Source organism: Ruditapes philippinarum, unplaced genomic scaffold (assembly GCF_026571515.1).
Source record: "Ruditapes philippinarum isolate M1 unplaced genomic scaffold, ASM2657151v2 ctg462_1_1_1_1, whole genome shotgun sequence".
Classification (NCBI taxonomy): Eukaryota; Metazoa; Mollusca; class Bivalvia; order Venerida; family Veneridae; genus Ruditapes; species Ruditapes philippinarum.
In genome coordinates this window covers 189941-215354 of record NW_026864560.1, presented here as the reverse complement: position 1 = coordinate 215354, position 25414 = coordinate 189941, and the positions used below count along the sequence as shown (strand labels likewise).

At 33.5% G+C, this 25414-nt stretch overlaps 2 protein-coding genes across 2 annotated transcripts; both read left to right on the top strand.

Moving 5' to 3' along the window:
• The first annotated feature begins 10061 nt into the window (after nt 1-10061).
• Nucleotides 10062-11320, top strand: LOC132726072 (collagen alpha-2(VIII) chain-like). Its single transcript, XM_060711338.1, has 2 exons — nt 10062-10409; nt 10619-11320. Exons 1-2 carry the CDS (start codon nt 10142-10144, stop codon nt 11047-11049), a joined length of 699 nt encoding a protein of 232 aa, XP_060567321.1. The 5' UTR covers nt 10062-10141; the 3' UTR covers nt 11050-11320.
• A 1143-nt stretch (nt 11321-12463) lies between these two features.
• On the top strand, nt 12464-21976 carry LOC132726075 (chromosome transmission fidelity protein 8 homolog). Its single transcript, XM_060711341.1, has 3 exons — nt 12464-12607; nt 17070-17193; nt 20539-21976. Exons 1-3 carry the CDS (start codon nt 12585-12587, stop codon nt 20743-20745), a joined length of 354 nt encoding a protein of 117 aa, XP_060567324.1. The 5' UTR covers nt 12464-12584; the 3' UTR covers nt 20746-21976.
• The last annotated feature ends 3438 nt before the right edge of the window (nt 21977-25414 follow it).

Sequence of the window (25414 nt, the reverse complement as noted above, 5' to 3'; positions counted from 1 at the left end):
CCGGACAAACGTTAAAAATAAAAATTATTGAAGGGCCAAAACTGGGCCAAAAGTCACTGAACCGCAAAATGCTGACGATATGCACAACTAGACTAGGTACTGATCATTCCTGTAAAGTTTGGATGAAATTGTACCAGTAGTTTATGAGGAATAAGTTTTGTGACGGACGGACAGATAGACGACGGAGAAGTGATCCCTATATGCGTAGAGGCGACACAATAATATGAACCGGACCTCTCAGGAATATTAAATTGAAAAAGGTCTTTTCTTTTTCTAGAAGTGTTATCATAATAATCCTCCATTAAGGAAACAAAATCTTCACATTGACACGGTTTTACATAATAAATCATTAAAAACTTATAAGGAAAAGAATGAACATCTTAAAAATAAGTTAAATATTAGATCGTTATAAAGATTATTAAAAGGTCATATTACACATTATAATGTGTTTCATGGTATACAACCGTTTTTACACGGCCATAAAACCTATCAAAAGCCTTAATTACGAATTTATAATATTGCACAAGAGATTTCTTTGATTGAAATTATAATTAATTCATGAAACCTATCAAAATAGATAATATAAACGTCACATTTGTCCACTAATGTTTGGCTTAATAAACGTGCTTTATTATATAAGCTGTTTCTTCAACAACATTTATTTTATTTACAGATGTATCTCCCATTATTTTTCCTGTATACACTGGAAGAACCATTGCATGCATGCATGTCGAAAAACATTGTTTGCTTTTCTGCTTAGTTAAAAAATAAACCAAGGATGTTCTTGAACAGATCAGCAAATAACATTTGTTGACATGTATATTGCCTAATCACGTGCAGGATGTGTGACACGTGTCAATTGTTCGTCTGCTGCAGAGCCGGTTTATGGTATGTAAACAAATAAATATACCCAGATTAACGATCTCTGGTCAAGTGTCATAAATATATTCAAGCTGGTCAGTTAGCAGATATTAGATTTGTAAACAGACAGGACAAAACAAATTATACCATATAAAATCATATTTATTAAACAGAATATAAGGAAATGCTGAAAATTACATATACAACTAGAAAAATTACATTCTTGCACAACGTGGAAAATATACTGCAGTAATCATTATAATGACTAAACCGTTTTACTCTTATATGTGAATTTCTTATTTTTAAGTTTTGAAAGCTACATAGTTTCTTTCCATAGGCACAGTTTATAGTGCACCGAGTATGCAATGCCTTTCGTTAAAAAATGCGAATTTTCCTGGTACACACAAGTTCGTTATAATGTTAAAAATATCACAACAGATATATGCATATACAATGCTTGATCATATTCTGGGCTATTAAAAGGAAATAAGCATTTTTATATGAAAAAAAACCTTGATATTTACACAAAATTGTTGAATCCGTGAATTAATTATGCCGGTTAAAAAGCCCAAACTGCTTGCATGTTACTAGAATACATTTATTGAATATGTATTAATTGTAACATTTTGCAATCTAAATGACGATTACACGAAAGAATTACCAAAAAGGCAGGACAAATGTTAATAAATTACGCGAGCTAATGCGTGATAATTCGGGATTTATAAATAACTTGCCTATCTGTCCTTACGCTTGAAAGTATTGACCTTTAACCTTCTAATTCTTTTAACGGATTTATCAAGCTTCCATTTTAAAACTGCCCATTATCATTTTTGGGGTATCAAGATGAAAATCTGAAGTTTGTTCGCCAACATGAGTCTGGTCAGACTGTCCGAGTATGCAGGCTGGCCTTGCAAAGACTTATCAACTCGAAAATCTCAAGCGTTTCCCGTATTATTTTGGAATGATTATCGGTTGTCCGAATGACCAATAGCAAATCCAGGAATAGATCATGCCATACTGACATGAATGAGTCCCTTTCATTAGTTTATACATTTATACTCATTAGGAACAATATAATATATGAACACACAACCGGCAACCAAGTACTCCATCAACTGTTAATCCTTAATACAAAGCTACATTTAATACCCGTATTTACAAGTAAATGGATTTAAGATTCGTAACAGAAACACACAACACGTATATTTTATACCAAAAAAAAACAACACACACTTAATTAACAATTAGCTCATAATCAAGAAAAAATACAGACCTACACGAACAATGCATGTGCTCTTTTTTCTACGGAAATAATTAAATATACATGCAGTCTACTTTAATAGCACTATGTACAGTAAATATAGAGGAAGCTATGGCTTTAAAGTGGCGGACTAGCGTAGGTTCAAACCCCGTCAGTGCCGAGCCGTTGTTCCCTTGCGCAAAAAAAATTGACACTCATTGCTCAGTACTGGTTGGTTCATGGAAAGGATTCGAGCTCAAAGCTAGCTTCCTACAATAAATTCTGTGAAAACCAATATAGAAGAAGCTGACCACGATATAATGTAACAATGTAACATTTAGAATAGTGAGATAAATGTTGAGTTCAGCCATTTGACATAACCGACTCAAGAAAGCATCAATCTAATTTAGTAATATTAACATAAGTATTTAAAGGTTAGAAATTCATGATAAAAGTTGTTTGCCAACAGAATATCTGTACAATAAATTCCAGCAAGAAACACGTTAATACATGAATACAAAGGATATAAAGTATCACAAAAAGTATAATGTTAATGTAAAGTGTCTACAGACGAGGCGAATATCGCCAAACATACGTGCCAATATCATTCGTGCACATTAAGCGTCCATCAGCGTTCATTATTGTTTTCCTATTTTTAGAAATCACCCAGGTAAACACTATTCGCACGTGCGATTCATCAATCACCACAACATTATTGCGCCATCTCCCTGCTAAAAAATGCAGCCACGTGCATAATTTGTGTAAGCAGGTCAAATCCGAGTATGTTACGTTACAATGAGTCTACTGTTATCTATGTAAATAATTACTTTCAGTATAATGCACGACAACAAAGGTTTTCCGAACAGGTGAGTGTCAGCAGAAGTTATGCATTCATTAATGATTAAAGCAACACATCCAAACATTTTATATTAAAAGTTTCACTACAATGTCACTTTTTCCTGTATGTATACTGGTCAACTGCTAAACGTAACCGCCAAAACGCTCCGTACAAGAGAAAAATAATATGGCGCTTTTAAAAAGCAAACTTGTATCCTTTAAGATGTTGGCCTGTTTTATGTTTTTTGCAAGGAAAAATTCTTCGAAAAACCCGCTTTTTTATCGGGCGAAACACACTGCTTGTAATTAAATATGCTGCAGATTTGAAACAGAATTACGTCTTATCTCTAGATTATCACAAATAGAGAGATAGCACTGTCGCAATAAAAATCCAAGAAAATGATAAAGTGCTTGCATTTGTGCCATTACCATCGCCAATCTGTCCCTCGTTCGTTCCAGATACCGCCCCAGCTTCCTCTGGGTTCTTGTTACTTCCAGTTCCAGTCTTTCCCTCGTCCTCCTTTATATCTAAAGTTACCTCGGGTATCGGTGGGTCCGTAGGAATGTACTTTTCGCTACAATCCTGTTCAGTATAACAATGAAGGTCACGGAACCCGTCCCTCATTTCACCAACCATAAACATTTCCATACAGTATTTATATTTTCCCATTTTCACGACATTCTGACAAACTATTTTCCTGCCGCTGGAAAGAGATTCGAACTCCTTTGTGTCATAAACTGGAAGAAGGGTAACAATTTTATCACATTTATCCATACATTCTACTGTGCCAAGCGGACCAGTTCCAAAAATCTTACACCCGACACAATCTTGATAAATCTCGCATGGGGTCGGACACGAGGGACATTCTTCGCACGTGGGTCCCGAGTATGTGTTATTACACGTGCAAACGCCACATTCGCACGAACCTTGATTGTTACAAATAGTTCCTGTGGTTGCCACACAGTTTCTTTCGTCACAGCATTTCACATGCACAAACAATGACAAAAATATGCACGAGATTAACACATAATTTCTTAATTCCATTTTTGCTGTTTAAACTTCTAAGTGTAATTTATCGTATGAAAGTCAATTGCTTTAAATTCACAGTAGCCAATGCTACCTTAAATACGAAATTGTTTTTTTTATTTTTAAGGTCTTTAATTATATCCGCCACATTAACAACGTTTAAGAAAGGTATGACTTAAACAATATTTAAACGTCGATGTAAATCCAACGCTAACCAGTAGAAGAGTGATGGTTATGTCGTAAAATTTACACGTCTGTGATAATTGCACGTCTGAATTTTACGAGCACCAATGCTTGAATGAACCGGATAGCGTTGAGATGTTACTTGCCAGAGATGTCCGATGAGCGTTTGTTTGCATTTTTAATAGCACTGAAAATTAATAACAGGAAAATCTGTTTTTGCCATGTTACCGTATTTGTTCTAAATCAATATGGTCCACGACTAATGTTTAATACTTATTATTTGCTTGGTTTTCAATTCTTACACAATGTTTACATTGTTCTTACCTTATACATGGTTTTAACAATTTTGTTTTATTTTATTTTTTTTATCTTATTTTCTTTTATATCATTTCATTTTATTTTATAATTATGATGACAACGTACTGTGAAGATACATTTATTATGTTATTTATTGTTAATAAGTTATGTCTTAATGACATTAACTTGAAAAGGCAAATATGACCATTATTTAGTGTACGGTCAGATAAACCCCGTGGGCTTTCACGTTTAAATGTAATTGTTGAAGTCAGAGATACTTATTTCATATTTTTGCTAATTACAGCTAGAATAAACTGGTAGAAAGTTATTTAAATAATCTGAATTGTCAGGAGTTATATTAAAAATATTTAAATCATTGACCTACAAATTGTATAGTGAACGACTGAATATAAAGTGACCAAATTGATTTGTTTCCATTTTCATAAAAAAAAATGCGGAAACACGTGCACGTGCATAAATAACTAAATAAGGTCCAGGAGGACAGGTTGGTGAGCGGTGTGTTGATATCAGTTTTTCTTAAAAAGGACAGGACAGATTACATGAACAACTTTCAATTATTATTGTTTAAATAGTAATGAAGTTGGGAAATAATGAAAAAATATATTGCTGGAAAATGTATGTAAAACTAGAACTTTTTCTGCTAGAATTGAAGCCAATTACATGCATGAAAATAATATGCTTTCCACATTACGCATTTATTAATGCAAATATTCTTACATGTATATTATTTGCACGGTATTCATGGCAGTTATGTACATAAAGAAAATGCATCACAGTACAAGAAATTATTTACATAATTATTTTATTATTTACATAATTCTGAATAAAATTTGGTCACACGTGTTCATATTTTTTTTTTCTTTTTGCCATTCTTACCAAATAAGTACATTATTATATTGAACACCCTTCAGGATTTCTGGGGGGGGGGGGGGGGGGGTAGAACGGTCTTAAATTTTCCAGGGCCATGCTTAGATGTTTTATGGTAGCATGAACGTCAACCTTGACAACATGTTTGAAGGAGGTTGTCATAAAACGATAAAATTTTATCTCAATAAACACATGTCTGCTAATCCTGGCATAGCGGTCAATTACCAGATAAGATAATCTCCGGCCCTTCAAACATAGATAAAATCAAAGTGACCCCTTCCGAAGCCAATTTATCTGACCGGATTTATTAAATCAACTTTCCATTTCAAAATTTCCGGTTTTACTTTTCAAAACATGTCCAGAAGACACATTTCATTATGTTTTTCCAATGTGATTATTCGCGTGTGTTTGCATATACTTTTAATGATTGATTTAGAATAAAAAATTTAGAAAGGAACCTCTAAGACTTGTAACAACTAGAAATGTGCGCATCAATCCGACTTACGTTCAGATCTTAAGGGTATAAAATATATACGTTCCTGTTAAAATACAGGATCATAATTAAAACCTAAGCAACTCTTTTCTTGCTTTCTTTGGCCAGATGATTTTAGGTTTCAGCGAGGCACCCATAAGATATTGATCAAACACTATTAATTCGACCAATTCAACACAAAAGAGCAGGAGTAACTGCTCTTATATAGGCCTTCATAGAATTAAATCCGAACTGACAGCAGATGGACATGAGTAGCGTGATTTTACTATATGTTTAATATATTTTTTGTATAACATCACTATGTTGTTTTCTATCCTTAACTGACTAAGTTCGAGCTATTTGTTCATATTATTGATATTTTTAGGGAATAGTACGGTAAGAACTTAATCCAGTTTACATAATTATGCTATTTAAACCCCCCTAGAAGTTTTCATGCATCTTTTAAGGATGCTTCTTTAATGAATATAGTACAGAAATATGATAAACATAACTGTATTCATTTTTTTACTTTCTAATAAAAAGAATAACACAAAAAATGGTCAGTGCTATGTTAGTATCATCCTTTGTATTGTCTTTACTGACTGAAGATAATAATTTATTCATAAGTTTTTTTTAACAAAGCCACTTGTGAACAATACGGTTCTTGTGCTTGGTATTTTCCTAAGTTGATTGATGTTGTATTGATATGATAAAATCAAACATGCTTGAAACACAATCAAAGGTGCTTTCTAGTGGCCAGCTTAAAGGAGACCCAGCCAGTTCCCGAGTCTAATATCTGACAGTGTCTATAGAACAATACTACGGAATGCCGTTAGGGCCATCGCCTATGAATGTGTTGATCTAAAACGCGATAGTCGATAGTACGATGGTGAAAACGCGAAATCACGAAACTACGATGGTGAAAACGCGAAAGCACGATGATGAAAACGCGATAGTACGATGATGAAATCGCGACAGTACGATACTACGATGGTGAAAACGCGATAAACTATCGTGTTTTCACCATCGTACTGTCGCGTTTTCACCATCGTAGTTTCGTGATTTCGCGTTTTCATCATCGTACTGTCGAGTATCGCGTTTCAGATAAAACAATTCATAGGCGATGGCCCTAACGGCATTCCGGAATGCCGTTAGGGCCATCGCCTATGAATGTGTTAATCTGAAACGCGATAGTCGATAGTACGATGGTGAAAACACGAAATCACGAAACTACGATGGTGAAAACGCGATAGTACGATGATGAAAACGCGATAGTACGATGATGAAATCACGACAGCACGATGGTGAAAACGCGCTAGTACGATGATGAAAACACGACAGTACGATGATGAAAACGCGATAGTACGATGGTGAAAACGCGATAGTACGATGGTGAAAACGCGATAGTACGATGATGAAAACACGACAGTACGATGATGAAAACGCGAAATCACGAAACTACGATGGTGAAAACGCGACAGTACGATGGTGAAAACACGATAGTTTATCGCGCTTTCATCATCGTAGTATCGTACTGTCGCGTTTTCATCATCGTACTTTCGCGTTTTCATCATCTTGCTTTCGCATTTTCACCATCGTAGTTTCGTGATTTCGCGTTTTCACCATCGTACTATCGACTATCGCGTTTCAGATCAACACATTCATTGGCAATGGCCCTAACGGCATTCCGTACAATACTGCATTTGTTTATTCAGTAGAGAGTTCTTGGAAGGTCATAAGTGAAGATCTTTGTCTTAAGGGCTAGAGTCAGGCTGCCGCTGTGCTATTCACTTAAAACACTTAACAGATGATCTTGGTATCATTTACTCACCTTACTGCACTTATTTACTCAAGAGTTTATGACCGGATACAGAATTATATAGAATAAACGGGTGCTTTATATTTATAACACCAAGCTGAAGAAAATTATAATTTATTTTTGAACCTCATGCATTTCTTTCTAAAAGCAGACGTACTTTTAATTATCCATGTTATATATGAATGGAAGTAGAGTAGTTGTCTGCCAATAGCCAAGTCTTGGCAGATACAGCTGAAAACTCTAGCAATTAGAAGAATCACAAGAGAAGCATCTAAAAGCAGACGGACGGAAGCCGAGTGGACGTATTCTGATATATGTGAGTACCTGTTTCTGAATATATAGTACAAGGCCAATTGTCACTAGTCTTGTTTCCGTTACTAAGACGGTTTACTATCACTTATAGTAAATGGGATACGGTCACAAGTACTCAAAAGTATATCTCTGGCTCAAAAGCACAATCGTATAACCTCGACGAGGTTGACGGAAAGGTCCGAAATTTTGCGACTGTGTCAAGCTTCCAAAGCCGATTTGGGCCGTCATGTATTTCCTTAGTTCATTATTGAACCCTCTTGCAATCATTATTTTATCAATGATCACATATATGTCTCCAAAAATATTGTGAAATTGCGAATGATGAACATTTTCTAAAACACATTACTGAATCTTAAGTAGGAAAGACTGGAAACTGAAATCCTGTCTAAAAGGTTTTTATTTGATATTTACAGTATGTCATCAATAAAATGAACGATCACACCTGTCATTATCTTCCTCAAATATTTTCAGACCTCTTCAAATCTAAACGATTTAATAAGCGCCGGTAAAACACTGATGATGCCTAGATAGTGCTGCCTATATGACAATAAACGTCATGATGAAAAAAGCCTAAATCCGGTTTGATACCCCGCTCCTCGGTCTTTCGGATAACCGAGGCTATATCAGGATCGTTGGCGGAACGGGGCGACTCTTTACCACACACTACCCCGAAAATAACAGGCGTTGCAATACGGGCAACCACACGAAACAATAAATTATTCAAATGAAGACCAAGCAGTTCATTTACATGAATACCCTATCATTTTATATCCTATACTCTAAAAAAGTAAGACAACATGAAAAACAAACGAACTAAAAGGTAACAGAAATTGTCGTCACGTGTCGTTATACTTTGGTAAAGAGGCAATGAATCTCGTGACTGTTCGGCGTTTTTGTTGTTGTTGTTGTCATATGTTTTATTTCTTTTTTTTTCTTATCTTTTAAATTTAATTTTAATTTTTTTAGTTATTTATTTATTTATATTTTTTGCGGGGGGGGGGGGGGGTAAAGCAAAAAAAAAATATCTTGGTGTGTTAGCCATTGATTTATCCATTTTCATCTTATCCAATTATTTCCGGTTTATTGAATTAACTAATTGCACCGTAAAAAGCAATAAATCAATGTTTACTTTGAGGCGGTTATTAATATCAAAATATCGACAATTTAGAATTTACAAAAATTGTGTTCTATCCGAATTTTCTGCTAGACTGGAAATGCGTGGCTTTTTTAATTTTCTCACGTGTTCATATGAGTTATTCAATTAAAAACACATCAAGAAAGGTTTTATTAATTGAATTTGACGTCGATAAAATACTTTATCCACGCAATCGATCTGTAACTTGACTGACCCATGGCCCGGCATGTTCTAGATTATTTTTGTTGCATATAGACAAGTTGACTGATACCAGAAATTAGCAGATTTACTGATTGGCAAAATAACTTTTAATAACTTTTTTATTTGTGGATCGATTATTTAGATTGTTATATCATTTTCAGAGATAAGGACAAAAACACCCCAGAATACTCGTACATTAATCTTCGATCTACGGACAACCTAATTAAGGACAAACTGGTAGCGAAGTAGTTATATGGTGTCTGCTTCTCAACCCAAGAACCATGGGTTCGAGATCTCCTTGGCTAAAGACCTCATATATTTCAGTGTCATAATTCTTATTGTTGCAGGAACCGGACTCTAGAGTCCTTCAAATAAAATACAGGCTTTGTTCAAATAGATATTTTATAACTGTTGTGTTTAAACAAAACTGATCTCTTCTCTCAAAATTACATGATGGTCACAGGCAGCTTCTGCTTAAGATAAGTCCTCTCTCGTACACTACATGGTCAGTTACTAAACAATTACTGCACAATCGCTGACTTCGATGCGCTTGCCACTCACCATGGTAGATCGCTCTTCAATTAAAGGGAAGGAACTGCAGTGCACAGATTGTGTAGCAGCGTCCAGGTTATTGCCCTTGAATGTGTTGCTTATGTCGGCTGAAGTACTGCTGAAAGATGCAGTTACATGACATACAATAGAGCAAAATAATCGCGAAATCTAGACTGCCATACATATACATGAAATAAAAGTATATTTGTAACAAATGAATAGCAAATTTAACGTCCTTCTTCCTGTTTTACATTTTCTTCTCTAACTTGTTCACATAATTATTATGTACTCATAGTTCATAGACTTCTGAAAAAAAAATGTATTCCAGATCTGCTTGTCTTTTCCTTGCAGTCGTCGGACTCTTCTGTTTGTCGTCTGCGGCCGATCAATTTGTCTGTAATATATCGTACGACGACAAAATGATGGAAAAAATGATAGCAACACAAGTTAAAGTGGAGCATATGGTGAAGGCGTTTAGTAAAGCAGAAGATCGCGTTACGACAATGCTGGATAACTTCAAACAAATGCTGGACCAACAAAATGAAAAGCACGATGCCTTAAAAAGAGAAATAGCCGACTTAAAAGGTAGGGATCTTTATCTTGATCTTTATCTCATTTTGTATTTAATCAATTTAACTTTTAATTAACATATTACTTTTAAATTGTTGTTCTCGCTACATAACTAGGATGCTGACCAATGTTAATCAGCATCATAAAAAAGTTTAAAATCATATCATACCGTATCATATCATATCATAAATGTTACGTCATCATTCATTATATTGTATTTTCAGACAATGCTATCGTGCCAACGGTTGCCTTTCTTGCTTACAACCTTAACGATGCATCTGCCGAGGAAGGTGATAGACTCAGATTTACCGTCAAACATTTTGATGTAGGTTCAGGGTATGAACCTCTGACTGGCATGTATACAACACCAGTTTCCGGCGTGTACCAGTTCACAGTTCAGCTTTATATTGCAAATGGTCAATGGTGCTTCTTTCATATCAGATCAAAGGATAAAATTATCATGAAAACAGTTTTCTATGACGACGCGGGCTCCCATTATGGTACCCAAACTGCTGTCGGCACGGCCGTTCTAGATGCAAACACAAAGGTATGGATAGAGACTGAAAAATCATCCAGTGGAAATGATTTCTTCTTCCCTCATCAACATAGGGCTTGGAACAGTTTCTCCGGTGTCCTAATCAACACTATTAATTAAAATCAGTAAAGTGAAGATAGTTTGATATTATAATATTAAGTGTACAATTTGTGTTAGTTAATTGTAAGACAAACATGAAATCAGCAAAGATTCCTTCATTTAAATAATGTTAGAACCTGGGTAAAAGATAAATCTAATAAAAAAAATCCAGTTGCATCAAAGTTCTGTAATCATATTTTATATGCATGTATTATTTCTCAGTTATAAATAAGTGAATATTATATTGTGTACATGTATGTCTGGCTGAAATAAATAAATAAACAAACTCCTATCTAGATCTTGTTTATTTGAGTTTATTTACTCGCCACCGATTGCGATATGGGCGAGTCCAAGAGTATTAGTCATTTTAGATGTTGGAGGGTGTTAAATGGTGTTCAATTTCCAGAAGTTTTCCTGGTTCCTTGACGTGTCAAGTGTTTAAGCACAATACACGGGACTTCGATTAAAAGTCCGGTCCGAAACACTTAGTCTAATCAAACCCGCAATGTCGAAATTATCACGCTCTGACCTATTGAGCTTTACGTACGGGCTGACTCCCTTGAACTTCCTGCGTGGCATACATGATATAAAAGTACATGTTTATTTCACACAATATAAAATGTAAACAATGAACTCTCGGCAATTGCTTTATGTGATATTCCGGCCATTACAAATCATGATAAGATCCTATCTTATCAATTTAGCCTCCTTTCAAAGTCCAAGAAATCCATATCAAATTCATATTAATTGTACTTCGTGTAGTCCAGTTTTCATTTTCGAGTATAAAAATCCATATCAAATTCATAGAATATGTAGCCCCGTTTTCATTTTCAGAATCCAGAAATCCATATCATTTGAATCCATATTTTACTCTAAACACAGACTTTTATTGACAATTAATTAAGGTACGTGTTCCAATAAGGTAACTCTACAGTTAATATAATATAAAAAACTACATGTTTATTATGTCTTCTGTAATTTTATGAATTTTACCTTCAATATTGGTAGTGTGAATTAATATTGATATTAATAGAGTTACAAAGAACTTTATAACAGCACTTCAAGCACGATACGGATTTAATTGAAACTCTGAGCACGCAAAGTCCAGCAAAGTCACGAAAAGTCAAGAAAAGTCTTCACGCAAAGTCTAGCAAAGTCATTTATTTTCTTAAATTTCTATCTATATTTAACATTATATTGATATTCACATGGAACTAAATATACATATGTATATATCTGTGATATTCAGCAAGAAAAAAAAGTTCTTTGGATGTAATTTTAGGCAAACATGTTTTAGAATACGGGGGCTAGCGCAATTTGCGTATTATATGCGGCAGTCACTTTTGATAATAATAAGATAATAAGATATGATGGCAAATCATCAATGAAATTGCAATTGCCTTAAAAAAATGCCTGTGTTTTTGTTTGTGTTACGTTTTGACCTGCAGCCGATATTCGTTGGTACGGGTACGGGATTTTAATCATTCCGGAATAATGGATTACTCTTCATAAAGAAGATTTGCCGGGATTTTCCAATTATCCGCAAAATTGAAAATATGGTTCAAGTCGTCGTAAAGCTGTAAATAAAACCTTGTGTTTACTATTTTCTCACGTGTTATCGAAACTGTTCAATAGGTTTAATGTCTTACTCTATATATCAGAAAAAATGGTATTCTAGAAAAGACTACAATACATTTGTTAGGGGCGCCGTTTGTTAGTCGCTAGAAGTAGAAAAATTATTCCAATGAATGAATGACATCTCTGACAAATAAGAATCAATGCCCCTTTATTCCCCTTGTCCAGAAATGAACCGCAAATACTAAAAACTATCCCCTTCTCCACCTTTGGATAACTAATCTCACAGAGATATATTTGATATAATAATAAAATCACTGCTAATCTGAAATACGCCAGTGGTTAATAGGGAAGTTTATCACACAACCGTACAGATTTTGCGACTCCGTAAAAATGGTATTGCACGGCCGTGCATATATGTTGATGTGACGTCATTCACGTTTTGATTGATTTATTTGTGTATATATATATGTCATATTACAAAACAAATTAAGACAATTTATCACAGTTATATCTATCACATTGTTTTTAACCGGCGGCACGAAATACCCAAATATACCCAAATACACCCAAATATTGCCCAAATATACCCAAATATAGCAATATTTATTTTTGTTTGTATAAAATATAGATTATAATGAGAAATAAATAAATATTTATAAAATGACATGACTAAGCCTGCTATAACTTTCATTCATTCCGTTGAAATGGGCAGTTAAGATGTTGTAAGAAAATAAAGTTGTGACATTTGCTTATCTACAATATCGCTTCTTTATGAATGCAATTTTAATTCAAGATATGATATTTGTTGTCTACACTTACATTTTTAAGGTGTAATTTTGTTGAAATTTCATATCATAATAGAGGAAGAAGTCCATGTTATTAAAAAAAGCTTTAATGGAGTACATATACTGTATCTTGGTTCAAAACACAATGATAGGAAAATGTATATTTGGGTATGTTTGATTATATCTTAGTGAAAGTGTATATTGTATTCATGATTAAAACAGCACTTTTTTAGTATAAAACATTTATTTTTAGTATAATTGGACAATATTTGGGTATATTTAGGCAATATTTGGGTATATTTGGGCAATATTTGGGTATATTTGGGTGTATTTGGGTATATTTGGGTATTTCGTGCTGCCCTTCAACAGTAATTAATTGAAAAATAATAACTTTACATTCATAAATAAATCAAAGAACTTGTTGACTTCAAGACAATATATACAACACAGGATAACCCATGAAAGTTCAATATAAAATAGAGAACTTATTTCCAATGGGGTCCTTTGATGGTAAAGAATATATTTTCTTGAGAACTGGCATTCAGGTCCATACTAAGAGATGATATACTGGACTGATGTTAAATTTCTAAGATCAAATAATATTAATTTCTATTGCACATTATGTTAATTACATATATCACATATTTGCAGGAATAATACTATGAATATGACTAGTTAACACACCAATGAAAGATATCTATTTATATATATCACAAAACCAATCACAAGATACATATAAAACATACTATATTGATTAAAACAATTATCTCTAAAACTAATAAAAATAAAATCAGCTTGTTCAAATTGATTCATATTTTTGCTTAGTTCAGCTTTTTACTTTCTTTTTTAAAGTTAAAAAAGTTACTTTCCTTTTTAATATCAAGTGGGAGCATGTTCCAATCCCTAATACCCTGGTAAAAAAATGTACTTTTTGTAAAACTATTAACATGGGGTATATGAAAGTTCCCGACACTGTTTCTACTATTATAACAATGAACATCAGACTTTAAAGAAAAGTTATCATACATATAAGATGGACACTTTTTATTAAATATTTTGTGTACATGATTAAGTCTTAACTGCATGACTCTATTTTCTATATTAAGCCACCCAATACTGCTAAAATCAATAACTTTCAATGATTTTCTAGAGGAATAACCATGAATATAACGAACAACTTTGTTTTGTGCTACTTGAAGTTTATGTTTAAGTTGTTTAGTAAGGCCACTATACCAAGATGAGCTGGCATAATCGAAGTGACACTGTATTAAAGAGTTACATAATAGTTTTCTTAGCTCCATATTCAAACTGTTGCCTTGTCTGTACAAAAATTTTAATCGAGAGTTTACTTTTTGTACTATATTATCAACAATAGAAGTGGCTGAGAGATCATTATCCAAGATAGAACCGAGATACTTTACTGATGGCTGAGATTGTATGGTGTGATTATTACAGTGTATTTTATACGTTATACAAATAGGGTAAACCGGTAAAGACGGGCTAAATGTTAGTGTTAAACTATAGGCGCGTCAATGAAAAAATAACTATTTTTTCACTTTAAACAGTCTTTATTTTGGGTATGTGATAAATAGAATATTAAATTTGTGTAAGTTCATTACTGAATTTATTAAACTCGTTGAATAAAATAATATCATGCTTGCCAGAGGCTCGCATAATATAATTTTATTCTACTTGTTCAATAAATTTAGTATTGAACTTGCACTATTTTAATATCCTCTATAAATTATCCAACTTATATATATACACTTTCCAAAGAAACATCGAGATACATTTTGGATGAGCAATGTCTTTATTCAAGTCCAACCACAAACTGCATTATTGTCCTGTCCAAATTTTCACAGGGACCCAGCACAGTGTTGGGATAGTGTAAAAAAAGTAATTCTAGAAAAAAATATATACTGTATATACTGTATATATAATATGTATATTATATATACAGTATATATTTTTTTCTAGAATTATTTTTTTTACACTATCCCAACACTGTGCTGGGTCCCTGTGCAAATTTTGTCCAGTCCATAACCTTGTATTTTTTATGGATGGATTTTTTTTAATAATTTTGTACATTTGGGCAATTTGTGATGTGCAACATCTTGGTCTGAAGCTCAAAAGTCAAGGTCACACTCTGACTTCAAAGGAAATTTTTAATAAAAATGCACTGACATGTTCATGTCCGATCAACAATTCTGTCATTGATGGATGGATTAAATAATTATTATGCATAATATATGTTGGACATAATGATGACGTCTCCCGCTTAAGAAAACAAAATTTCCTTATCAGTCAGGGAAATTAAACACATTACAGTTATACATCTAACAACTCAAAAGTTCATTCATGTCTTCCAGACCACAATGGCATAATTGAATGGCCATGGTCCTTCAGAATGCTGCTGACATGTTCACAGTCAAGGGATTATGCATTAAGATATATTTGATTAGTTTGTATTACAAAATGTAAATGTTTTTCAACTTCCTCAAATAGCATTGGCATGCCAACTTATATTTTTTAGCTCGACTATTCGATAAGAATAAGTAGAGCTATTGCAGTCACCCGAGCGTCGGCGTCGGCGTAACCACTTATGTTAAAGTTTTTGTAATAGTTCAAAATATTTTCAAAGTCCATTGACATATGGCTTTGAAACTTTGCACACTTGTTCACCATCATGACCCCAACCTGTAGACAGGAGGAGGTAACTCTATCAAGCATTTTGACAGAATTATGCCCCTTTTTCGACTTAGAATTTACGTTAAAGTTTTTGTAATAGTTCAAATATTTTCAAAGTCCATTGAACATATGGCTTTGAAACTTTGCACACTTGTTCACCATCATGACCCCAACCTGTAGACAGGAGGAGGTAACTCTATCAAGTATTTTGACAGAATTATGCCCCTTTTTCGACTTAGAATTTACGTTAAAGTTTTTGTAATAGTTCAAATATTTTCAAAGTCCATTGACATATGGCTTTGAAACTTTGCACACTTTGTTCACCATCATTACCCCAACCTGTAGACAGGAGGAGGTAACTCTATCAAGCATTTTGACAGAATTATGCCCCTTTTTCGACTTAGAATTTACGTTTAAAGTTTTTGTAATAGTTCAAATATTTTCAAAGTCCATAGACATATGGCTTTGAAACTTTGCACACTTGTTCAACATCATGACCCCAACCTGTAGACAGCAGGAGGTAACTCTATTAAGCATTTTGACAGAATTATGCCCCTTTTTCGACTTAGAATTTACGTTAAAGTTTTTGTAATAGTTCAAATATTTTCAAAGTCCATTGACATATGGCTTTGAAACTTTGCACACTTGTTCAACATCATGACCCCAACCTGTAAACAGGAGGAGGTAACTGTATCAGGCATTTTTTTTACTATCAAGCACTAAGAATAGTCGAGCATGCTGTCCTACCGACAGCTCTTGTTTACAATTACAAATGGTCATAACTTTGTCAAGTTATATAACTGTGTTAACAATAATTTTCAGCAATCTTTCCTTCCACAACTGAGTGTATGGGTAAACCTTTTTGAAAAATTTGTTACTGACAAGAAATTGGGCAGAGGCAATTTGTGTTTATCAAGCATGTTCTTGTTTCTTATCTGTTTACAAATTTCATTGTTTCACTATAACTGTCTTTTTTATTATTATATACAGTCCAGGGGCAAAGAATGGTGAAACAAAGGAATGGGCCATGATTGAACTACAAGGTACATTGGAGACCCGACATCCTGTTCCGCTCAGTGGACGGTTTATTGGTGATCTTCATTTTACACATAAGGTATTTCTGCATAGATTATGTCACAGGATTCTTTGGTTTTAAGCAATTGTTTTCTTCAATGCTGGAGTTTGAAAGGAGACTTTGAGACTCCATTAAGATTAAGACTCAATGTGTGTAGAAAGTAAAAATCTTGATTGATTATGGATTCCACATGGTCATGAGATTTATAAAAATTGATTCATACAGTGCAACTTTTGCAGATTTGTAGAGCAATAATCTCTTTACAAGAACAATTATTTCCATAGTAAGACTTTGTTAGTCTCCAAAGCAACACCTTTCAATAACATAGCCAAAATAATTTTCTCCAGAAAGGTGTAGCTGTGCTGAGGTAGTTTATATGTGCTTTCAAAAATTGGACTCCAGGAAAATTCTTTTTATTGGACTCCAGGAAAATTCTTTTTATTTGAAACAACATAAATGTTTTTCAAAAAGGAAATTTTGGAAATTTATGTCTGGAAACCTTAATTAATCGAAAATTAAGAGCTATGAAAGAAATTACTTAAGTTAACATTTTACTTGTATACAATTGAAGCACTTGGCACATCATAAACCATCAAAATAAAAAACACCATTTGCCATATGCATTTGCATTTTCTTGTATAAACTATGTTTGCTTATGCTTGTGTTTTATTGTTAAACATTAAGTCCCTAAAACATTTTGGGGCTAGTGACTTGGAGTGGTTAAGTACCTGACTTCAATTCACTTGCCTCTTTACGCTGCAGGCTTGAATCCCAAGACCCTCCGAGTAGAGGTGCACAGTTTAACCAGTATACGGTAAACCGCAGTCTGAAACAACTGCGGTATGTACAGCGGTATATACCGCCGCGGTACAGACCTGGAAAACCGGTACTTTTTGCTCTAATGAAAGAAATTACAGATCCGTAAAAATCATTTTTAGCTCACCTGTCACAAAGTGACAGGGTGAGCTTTTGTGATCGCTTTTCGTCCGGCGTCTGTCCGTCCGTCGTCCGTCCGTAAACTTTTACTTTAAATGACATCTCCTCATAAACCACTAAGCCAATTTCATCCAAACTTCACAGGAATGTTCCTTTGGTGGTCACCTTTAAAAATTGTTCAAAGAATTTAATTCCATGCAGAACTCTGGTTGCCATGGCAACCGAAAGAAAAAACTTTAAATATCTTCTTTTAAAAAACCATAAGAGCTAGAGCTTAGATATTTGGCATGAAACATCTTCTAGTGAGTGTCTACCAAGTTTGGCCACACCCCGGGGGGTCATTGATTTTCCCTATATGCATATAGTAAAAACTTAAAAAATCTTTTTTTAAAGAACCCAAAGAGCTAGAGCTAAGATATTTAGCATGAAATATGTTCTAATGGATGTCTACCAAGTTTGTTCAAATAAAAGCCCTGGGGTCCAAATTGGCCCTGCCCTGGGGTCCAAATTGGCCCTGCCCTGGGGGGTCATTGATTTTCCCTATATGCATATAGTAAAAACTTAAAAAATCTTCTTTTAAAGAACTCAAAGAGCTATGGCTAAGATATTGAGCATCAAACATGTTCTAATAGGTGTCTACCAAGTTTGTTTCAAATAAAAGCCCTGGGGTCAAAATTGGCCCGCCCCAGGGGGTCATTGATTTTCCTATATGCATATAGTAAAAACTTAAAAAATCTTCTTTAAAGAACCAAAAGAGTTAGAGCTAAGATATTTAGCATGAAACATGTTCTAATAAGTGTCTACCAAGTTTGTTCAAATAAAAGCCCTGGGGTCAAAATTGGCCCCGCCCCGGGGGGTCATTGATTTTCCCTATATGCATATAGTAAAAACTTAAAAAATCTTCTTTTAAAGAACCAAAAGAGCTATGGCTAAGATATTTAGCATCAAACATGTTCTAATAGGTGTCTACCAAGTTTGTTCAAATAAAAGCCCTGGGGTTAAAATTGGCACCGCCCCGGGGGTCATTGATTTTCCTTATATGTGTATAGCAAAAACTTAAAAAATCTTCTTTGAAAAAACCAAAATAGCTAGAGTTAAGATATTAAGCATGAAACATCTTTTAGTGAGTGTCTACAAAGTTTGTTCAAATAAAAGACCTTGGGTCAAAATTGGCCCCGCCCCGGGGGGCATTGATTTTCTTTATATGTGTATAGCAAAAACTTAAAATCTTCTTTGAAAAACCCAAATAGCTAGAGTTTAGATATTAAGCATGAAACATCTTCTAGTAAGTGTCTACAAAGTTTGTTCAAATAAAAGCCCTGGCCCGGCCCCAGGGGTGTCATTGTTTTTAACTATATGTGTATAGTAAAAACTTAAAAAAAATCTTCTTTTAAAAAGCCCAATGAGCTAGAGCTTAGATGTTTAGCATGAAAACATCTTCTTATGGGTGTCTACCAAGTTTGTGCAAATAAAAGCCCTTGGGTTAAATTGGCCCTGCAACGTTGGGGGGGGGGGGGGGGCCTATATACAGGTGAGCGACCTCAGGGCCATCATGGCCCTCTTGTTTGTTGTTTATGTCAATATTTCTTTGAATTAACCTTTTTGGAAACAACTTTCGCCGACTTTTATCATTCCCCGATAGTTCTAAGCGAAAATTGAATGCTGTGCAATTTATATAACAGTAGTTAAATTTTGAAAGAGACCAATATGAAATTAAAAAAAAAACAAGAACTGATCCATGACCCAATTAATTTATGATTGTCACCATGCACAGCATATTTGATGTTTTTGAATTTTGTTGAACGTACCTGATTGAAAAAAGTTAAATGATGCTTTGATTAATCTGCATTTTATAGATCTGCTTTAATTTAATATTTGAAATTCTATACCAGCCTACCTTGATACTTATTTTAGAGATAAAAAATAAACCTATAGCATACAATGAAAATCTGTGGTATACCATGGTTTATACCGTGGTTTTTAGAAAAAAACCATGGTAAATTGTGGTATTTTCTTTCTTGCGGTACCCAACTCTTGGCATTTTGAATTCTTTACTGGAAGATCATGGTGGTTCTACTCAGATGCCTGCTTTTGCCTAAAATAATGTACAAAGAAGCATCAGAGGTCTTCCTCTTCCAATAAAGCTGGAAATTAACATATGACCTTCAGTGTCTACAGTGTTGGTGTGACTTGAACTTTAACAAAGCAAACACACAAACATGAATGATGCAGATAATTGAAAAATGAATGTATTTTGTAAAAGAATTGATGAATAAAGAAACTTAAAATGTGGTTTCTAAAAATCTTTATAGCTATAGATATGTATGTGTACATGTATATCAATTGGCAATGAACTTGCCTGTTTATCTTGTACTCAACTGTGCTTTAATAAATTATAGAATGTTGTACATCAATTAGAGTGAAATATGTTTATTTTTTTCATTTCAGGATGTGCCTGTACTCATTATTGGACATCATATATTATACGGGAAAGTAGTGACTCTTGAAAAACCATATGGTATCATGGTCAAGGAATCGTCAGATGAAGAGACCGGCGGCCCTCCTACCTACAACATAACAGCTGTTATAAAAAAGAAACTGTTATTCAAAACACGGCCAAAACCTATTATAGCAAATGTTCCGAAGAAAATTTGAACTCTTCTGACTGTATACGTAGGGATTTATATTATGTATGTGTGCAGAGGCTGTAGAAAGTGGACATTTTCTTACATATCAGACTGGTGTTTCTGTTAATTTTGCATATGTCTGAAATTTCATCAATGCACTTGTAAAATCATACTCTTCTGGACTATATATAACAAAGTAAAGGATGAATTGAGGTTTATTTCATTGAGATAGATTAAAACATGTTTTCTGCTTTGAAAGTTGTTGATTCTGGACAGCATCTTTATTCTTTTTAAGGAAAATATTGAATATTTTTTAGACTTGTTTTCCAAATGTTTCTTTTATTTATTTTATGTAATATTATATTTGTATAACAGGGCTAGGAATGAAAATATGTGAATGGGGAAATCTGAAACACTACCTGGAACAGTTTGAGTAAAACACATGGCACACTGGTGTTGATTAAAACTGTTGGTTACTAGTATTTGCTATATTTTATTATATTTATACCAATCAATTTTTTTTTTAACCATTTATTTTAAAGTTTTTTTCGTTCATTTTCTTTATGTTATGTACCGATTGCTATTCTGAATTACAGTTGTTCCCCTTTGACTTGCATCACTACTATGTATGTAAGAATGCCAAAGGTTTTCATTTCATTTAAAACATATATAGTGAATACATGTGAAGAATTTAATCATGTAGAAAAAAATTATATTGTTTTGATTTATTATGCAGCATTCTCAATATGTTCAAATTTTTAAATGAAAAAAATGTAACAAATAGTTGATCATAACTGAATATGTGCAGAATCAGGTACGTATATTAATATACGTACCTGGCAGAATCTATACATCACAAGTTTATAACCTGCTAAATTTGTGTAATGGATTTTGCCTAGCTTTAAATTTAGAAAAGTCCTGATTTCAATATCAAAATACACCATGTACAAAAATTTGAGCTGCTTACAGACTGCACTGCACGGATAAAAAAAATCTGCATATGTTGGAATGTTGTTTAATTATTGTTATAATTGACAGGAAACAAGTTGAAAGCTCTCTTGAATTTTGACACTTTGCACTTAGATAACTGTCTCCAAAACCGTTTGATCCACCTTTTCCGCTATAATGTTTAATGTTTATTTTTTGTCATTCATTTCTTTTCTTTATTTCTTAAAGGAAGCTTTGTCTCAAATATGGTTTAAGTAATAATTTTCATTAAACAGATTTCATACATGTAAACTTGGATGACTTTTTTTTGTGTACAAATCTGGTTTAAGCCAGGATTTGCATATGGAAATCATGTCGCAACAAAATGATTGCTGTGTAATGCAGCACAAAGGGTTCATAGGGTTGATGCCATCAAGAAAATGAATATGGTGAATAATTGCAAAACTTTTAGACTTTGATGGAGGTCTTTACGTATCTAAAAGACTTGTGTCATATCCTAAAAATATAGGATCTTACATGTACAATAGGTAACATGTGTAATGTCACTAATGTGTAATTTCCTAAAAATACATGTATAGGATCTCATGAGTTACAATATCATGTTAAATTTATTTAACTAGTTCAAGACATTGTTAAAAAAGGAGTCTGTTAAGGGTCAAGCTTTATGTCTCATTTTTGACAAGTTTATATATGATAACAAATGTGAGATTCTTTCTATTACATTATTAAATACATTGAAATTAATGAAAACGATCTTGTTTTAATGTTTAATGTATGCTTATGTTTGCTGATGTTATATAACATTGTGTATAATAGAAAGAAATAGTCATGAGATAAAAAAAACTACTCAAGTTAGATGCTGTATATTTTATACTCCGGGCACATGGTGCCTTCATTCTGTCAGATCAAGATAAATACTATAAGTATTATGTCTATCATTACGCAAAGTTATTTTATGTTCTTATGAGTCTTTACGGCCAATGGCACTGGTTTGTCTAGGAAGCCGAGATCAAATCAGTTAAGCTAGTAAAGAGACAGGCAATACTGTACATGTGTAGCCTGACCAGATTCTATAACTGATGGCTGCTTAACCCATGACATGCTCATTTTGTCTCATAAATTTGCCCTACTTTGAATTTGGAACAGTCAATTTAAATTTTAAGGTATAACAAGGATGCTGACTTGGCTTTGCACTGGTATCACAGGGTCATCAGGCTGATCACTCAGATCCACAAGGTAAAGGGGAAATTCCTTAGAATAGAAAAAAGGGCTGTTCCGATTTTAAAGAATACAAACTGGGCTGTTTTATATTCAAAGCAGAGCAAGCCCATCATACAAATTCAGGGTAAAGATTAATGAATCAAAATTAACTTGTTTATATATGTAGATCATATTCATGAAAAATAAAATTGACATGATAATATTGTGTTTACTCAAACTTGGTCATTTTAAATAATATTAAAGTATCATTTAATGAAATACTAGCCTAAACTTTAAAGCTACAGGTTTCTAACATGCTGTCGTTTATGAGGTGACCTTGAAAAAAGTCTTACTGTATAATGTAAGAATTTACTAAACGCTTAAAGCTGCATGCTTCTCTTTCTTTAATAAAAACAAGGAAGTGAAAATGGTTATAAAACAGTAAAAGTCAGTCTAATTTTGCATTGCTCTGTGGTTGTGAGGCTTTAAATGGAAAATATTATGATTCTGTTACATCAGTTATTGAATTTTTATAACCTTTACTCATTTGGTTTTAATCTTAGTTAGTTAGATAAGACTAGTATATGTGAGTGGCTTAAATTCCTTTGTACCTGCTTTGAAACCACCAACCTTCATCAATATATTACTGGTTAAATATCGAGCAAAGTCAATTAGGTGATCGTCCACCAGGATATGACTTAAAAAGTGTTGAGTTCAGAGTAAAAACCAAACAAACATCATCTTGGTATGAAATTTTGCATTGTAACTGTAGTAAATTTGTTTGATATAGTTATTGTTATAATAATGAAAGGTTGTGATACACTAAAATCATAAGCTGTAACTTTTAAATTGAGTACTTAATTTAAATGATGTAAAGATTTGAAAAGATGCATGTTATCATACACGCTTGAAATAAAGTTAAAGATTATAACGTTCCAAATATTTGAAATATCCGCTTTTCTATACAATCATAACATTACAGACAAGGAGAAAGATTATCTTGAATTGGGGTCGCAGGTTGGGCTGGATCACAAAACAATGTTAAGCTCATAATTATGGTGACTTCCTTTTTTACTGGTGAAGGTAGACCTTAGGTGCCTCCAAAGTGCAATATTTTTAGGTATTGGAACTACCAACATTCTCCTAGCTATCTAGAGCTTTGAAAGAATTGAACCTACAGCAGTGAGTGGCAAGTAAGACAGAAACTTGGCCATGGAGGCCCATTGCTGGCAGCAGAGCTGCATCAGTACTTAGGGTCTAGTACTTAAGTACCAGAACTTGCCAAGTTATGCAGTACCATTTCCAGTACCAGTACTAAATTTTAGCTTGGTACTGCAGTACCAGTACTTTTTTGGGGGAAGTAATTAAGTATCAGTACCATTACTTTTATATATTCATCAAAGTTTGAATAAATACAAAGTGTCAAACAAATAGTTGCAAATATTATTCAGCAAAGAAATAAAATCATAATTAACTTTAAAGTTAACATTACATTTTTACAACTTTATAGTTTTAACATACTTTTTACAAACAATAATTTACAATATTTATTCATGTCATATCTTATTGTTTAGTAACCAGTCAACTGTAATACAATGCAATCATCTTTTATTTAAAACACAACAATCTTTCTTGCCTTTTACACCTTCACACCTCTGTTCAAATTATACCAAAGAAAACAAGCATTTGATAGTATTGCGGGCAATACAGTAGTCCCCTACCGGTCCCTCAAAAAGTTCTTTAATTGTCATACACTCCTGTGTATTGCCATTAATAATGAATTTGAGGATGAAGTCTGTATTTGAAAATATCGACCACAAAACATAATAAAACAAGTTTCATAAAAATATTTCCAGTACTTTTTGAGTTATCACTGGATTCCGTTTATGTGTAAAATTTGCCATATTTTCAGTCTATGTGTTGCCATAGCAACCAGAATTTTCAACATAGGAAGAAGAGAAAAAAACGTGCATAATTTCAAGACTGCCATCTACCCATATGTCAAGTTTCATAAAAATATTTCCAGTACTTTTTGCGTAATCACTGGATCCAGTTTATGTGTAAAATTTGCCATATTTTCAGCCTATTTGTTGCCATAGCAACCAGAATTTTCAACAAAGGAAGAAAAGAAAAAGACGTGCATAATCTCAAGACTGCCATCTACCCATATGTAAAGTTTCATAAAAATATTTTCAGTACTTTTCAAGTTATCACTGGATCCAGTTTATGTTGAAAATTCTGGTTGCTATGGCAACAAATAGGCCATATTTTCAGCCTATTTGTTGCCATAGCAACCAGAATTTTCAACATAGGAAGAAAAGAAAAAGACGTGCATAATCTCCATACTGCCATCTATCCATATACCAAGTTTCATAAAAATATTTTCAGTACTTTTCAAGTTATCGCGGGATCCACTTTTGCGGACTGACGGACTGACAGACAGACAGACGGACGGACAGACGGATGGAGGGTAAACCTAAAGTCCCCTCCGGTAAACCGGTAGGGGACTAATAACAACTTTTTATGGTGCTAACGATATCACTTGAAAT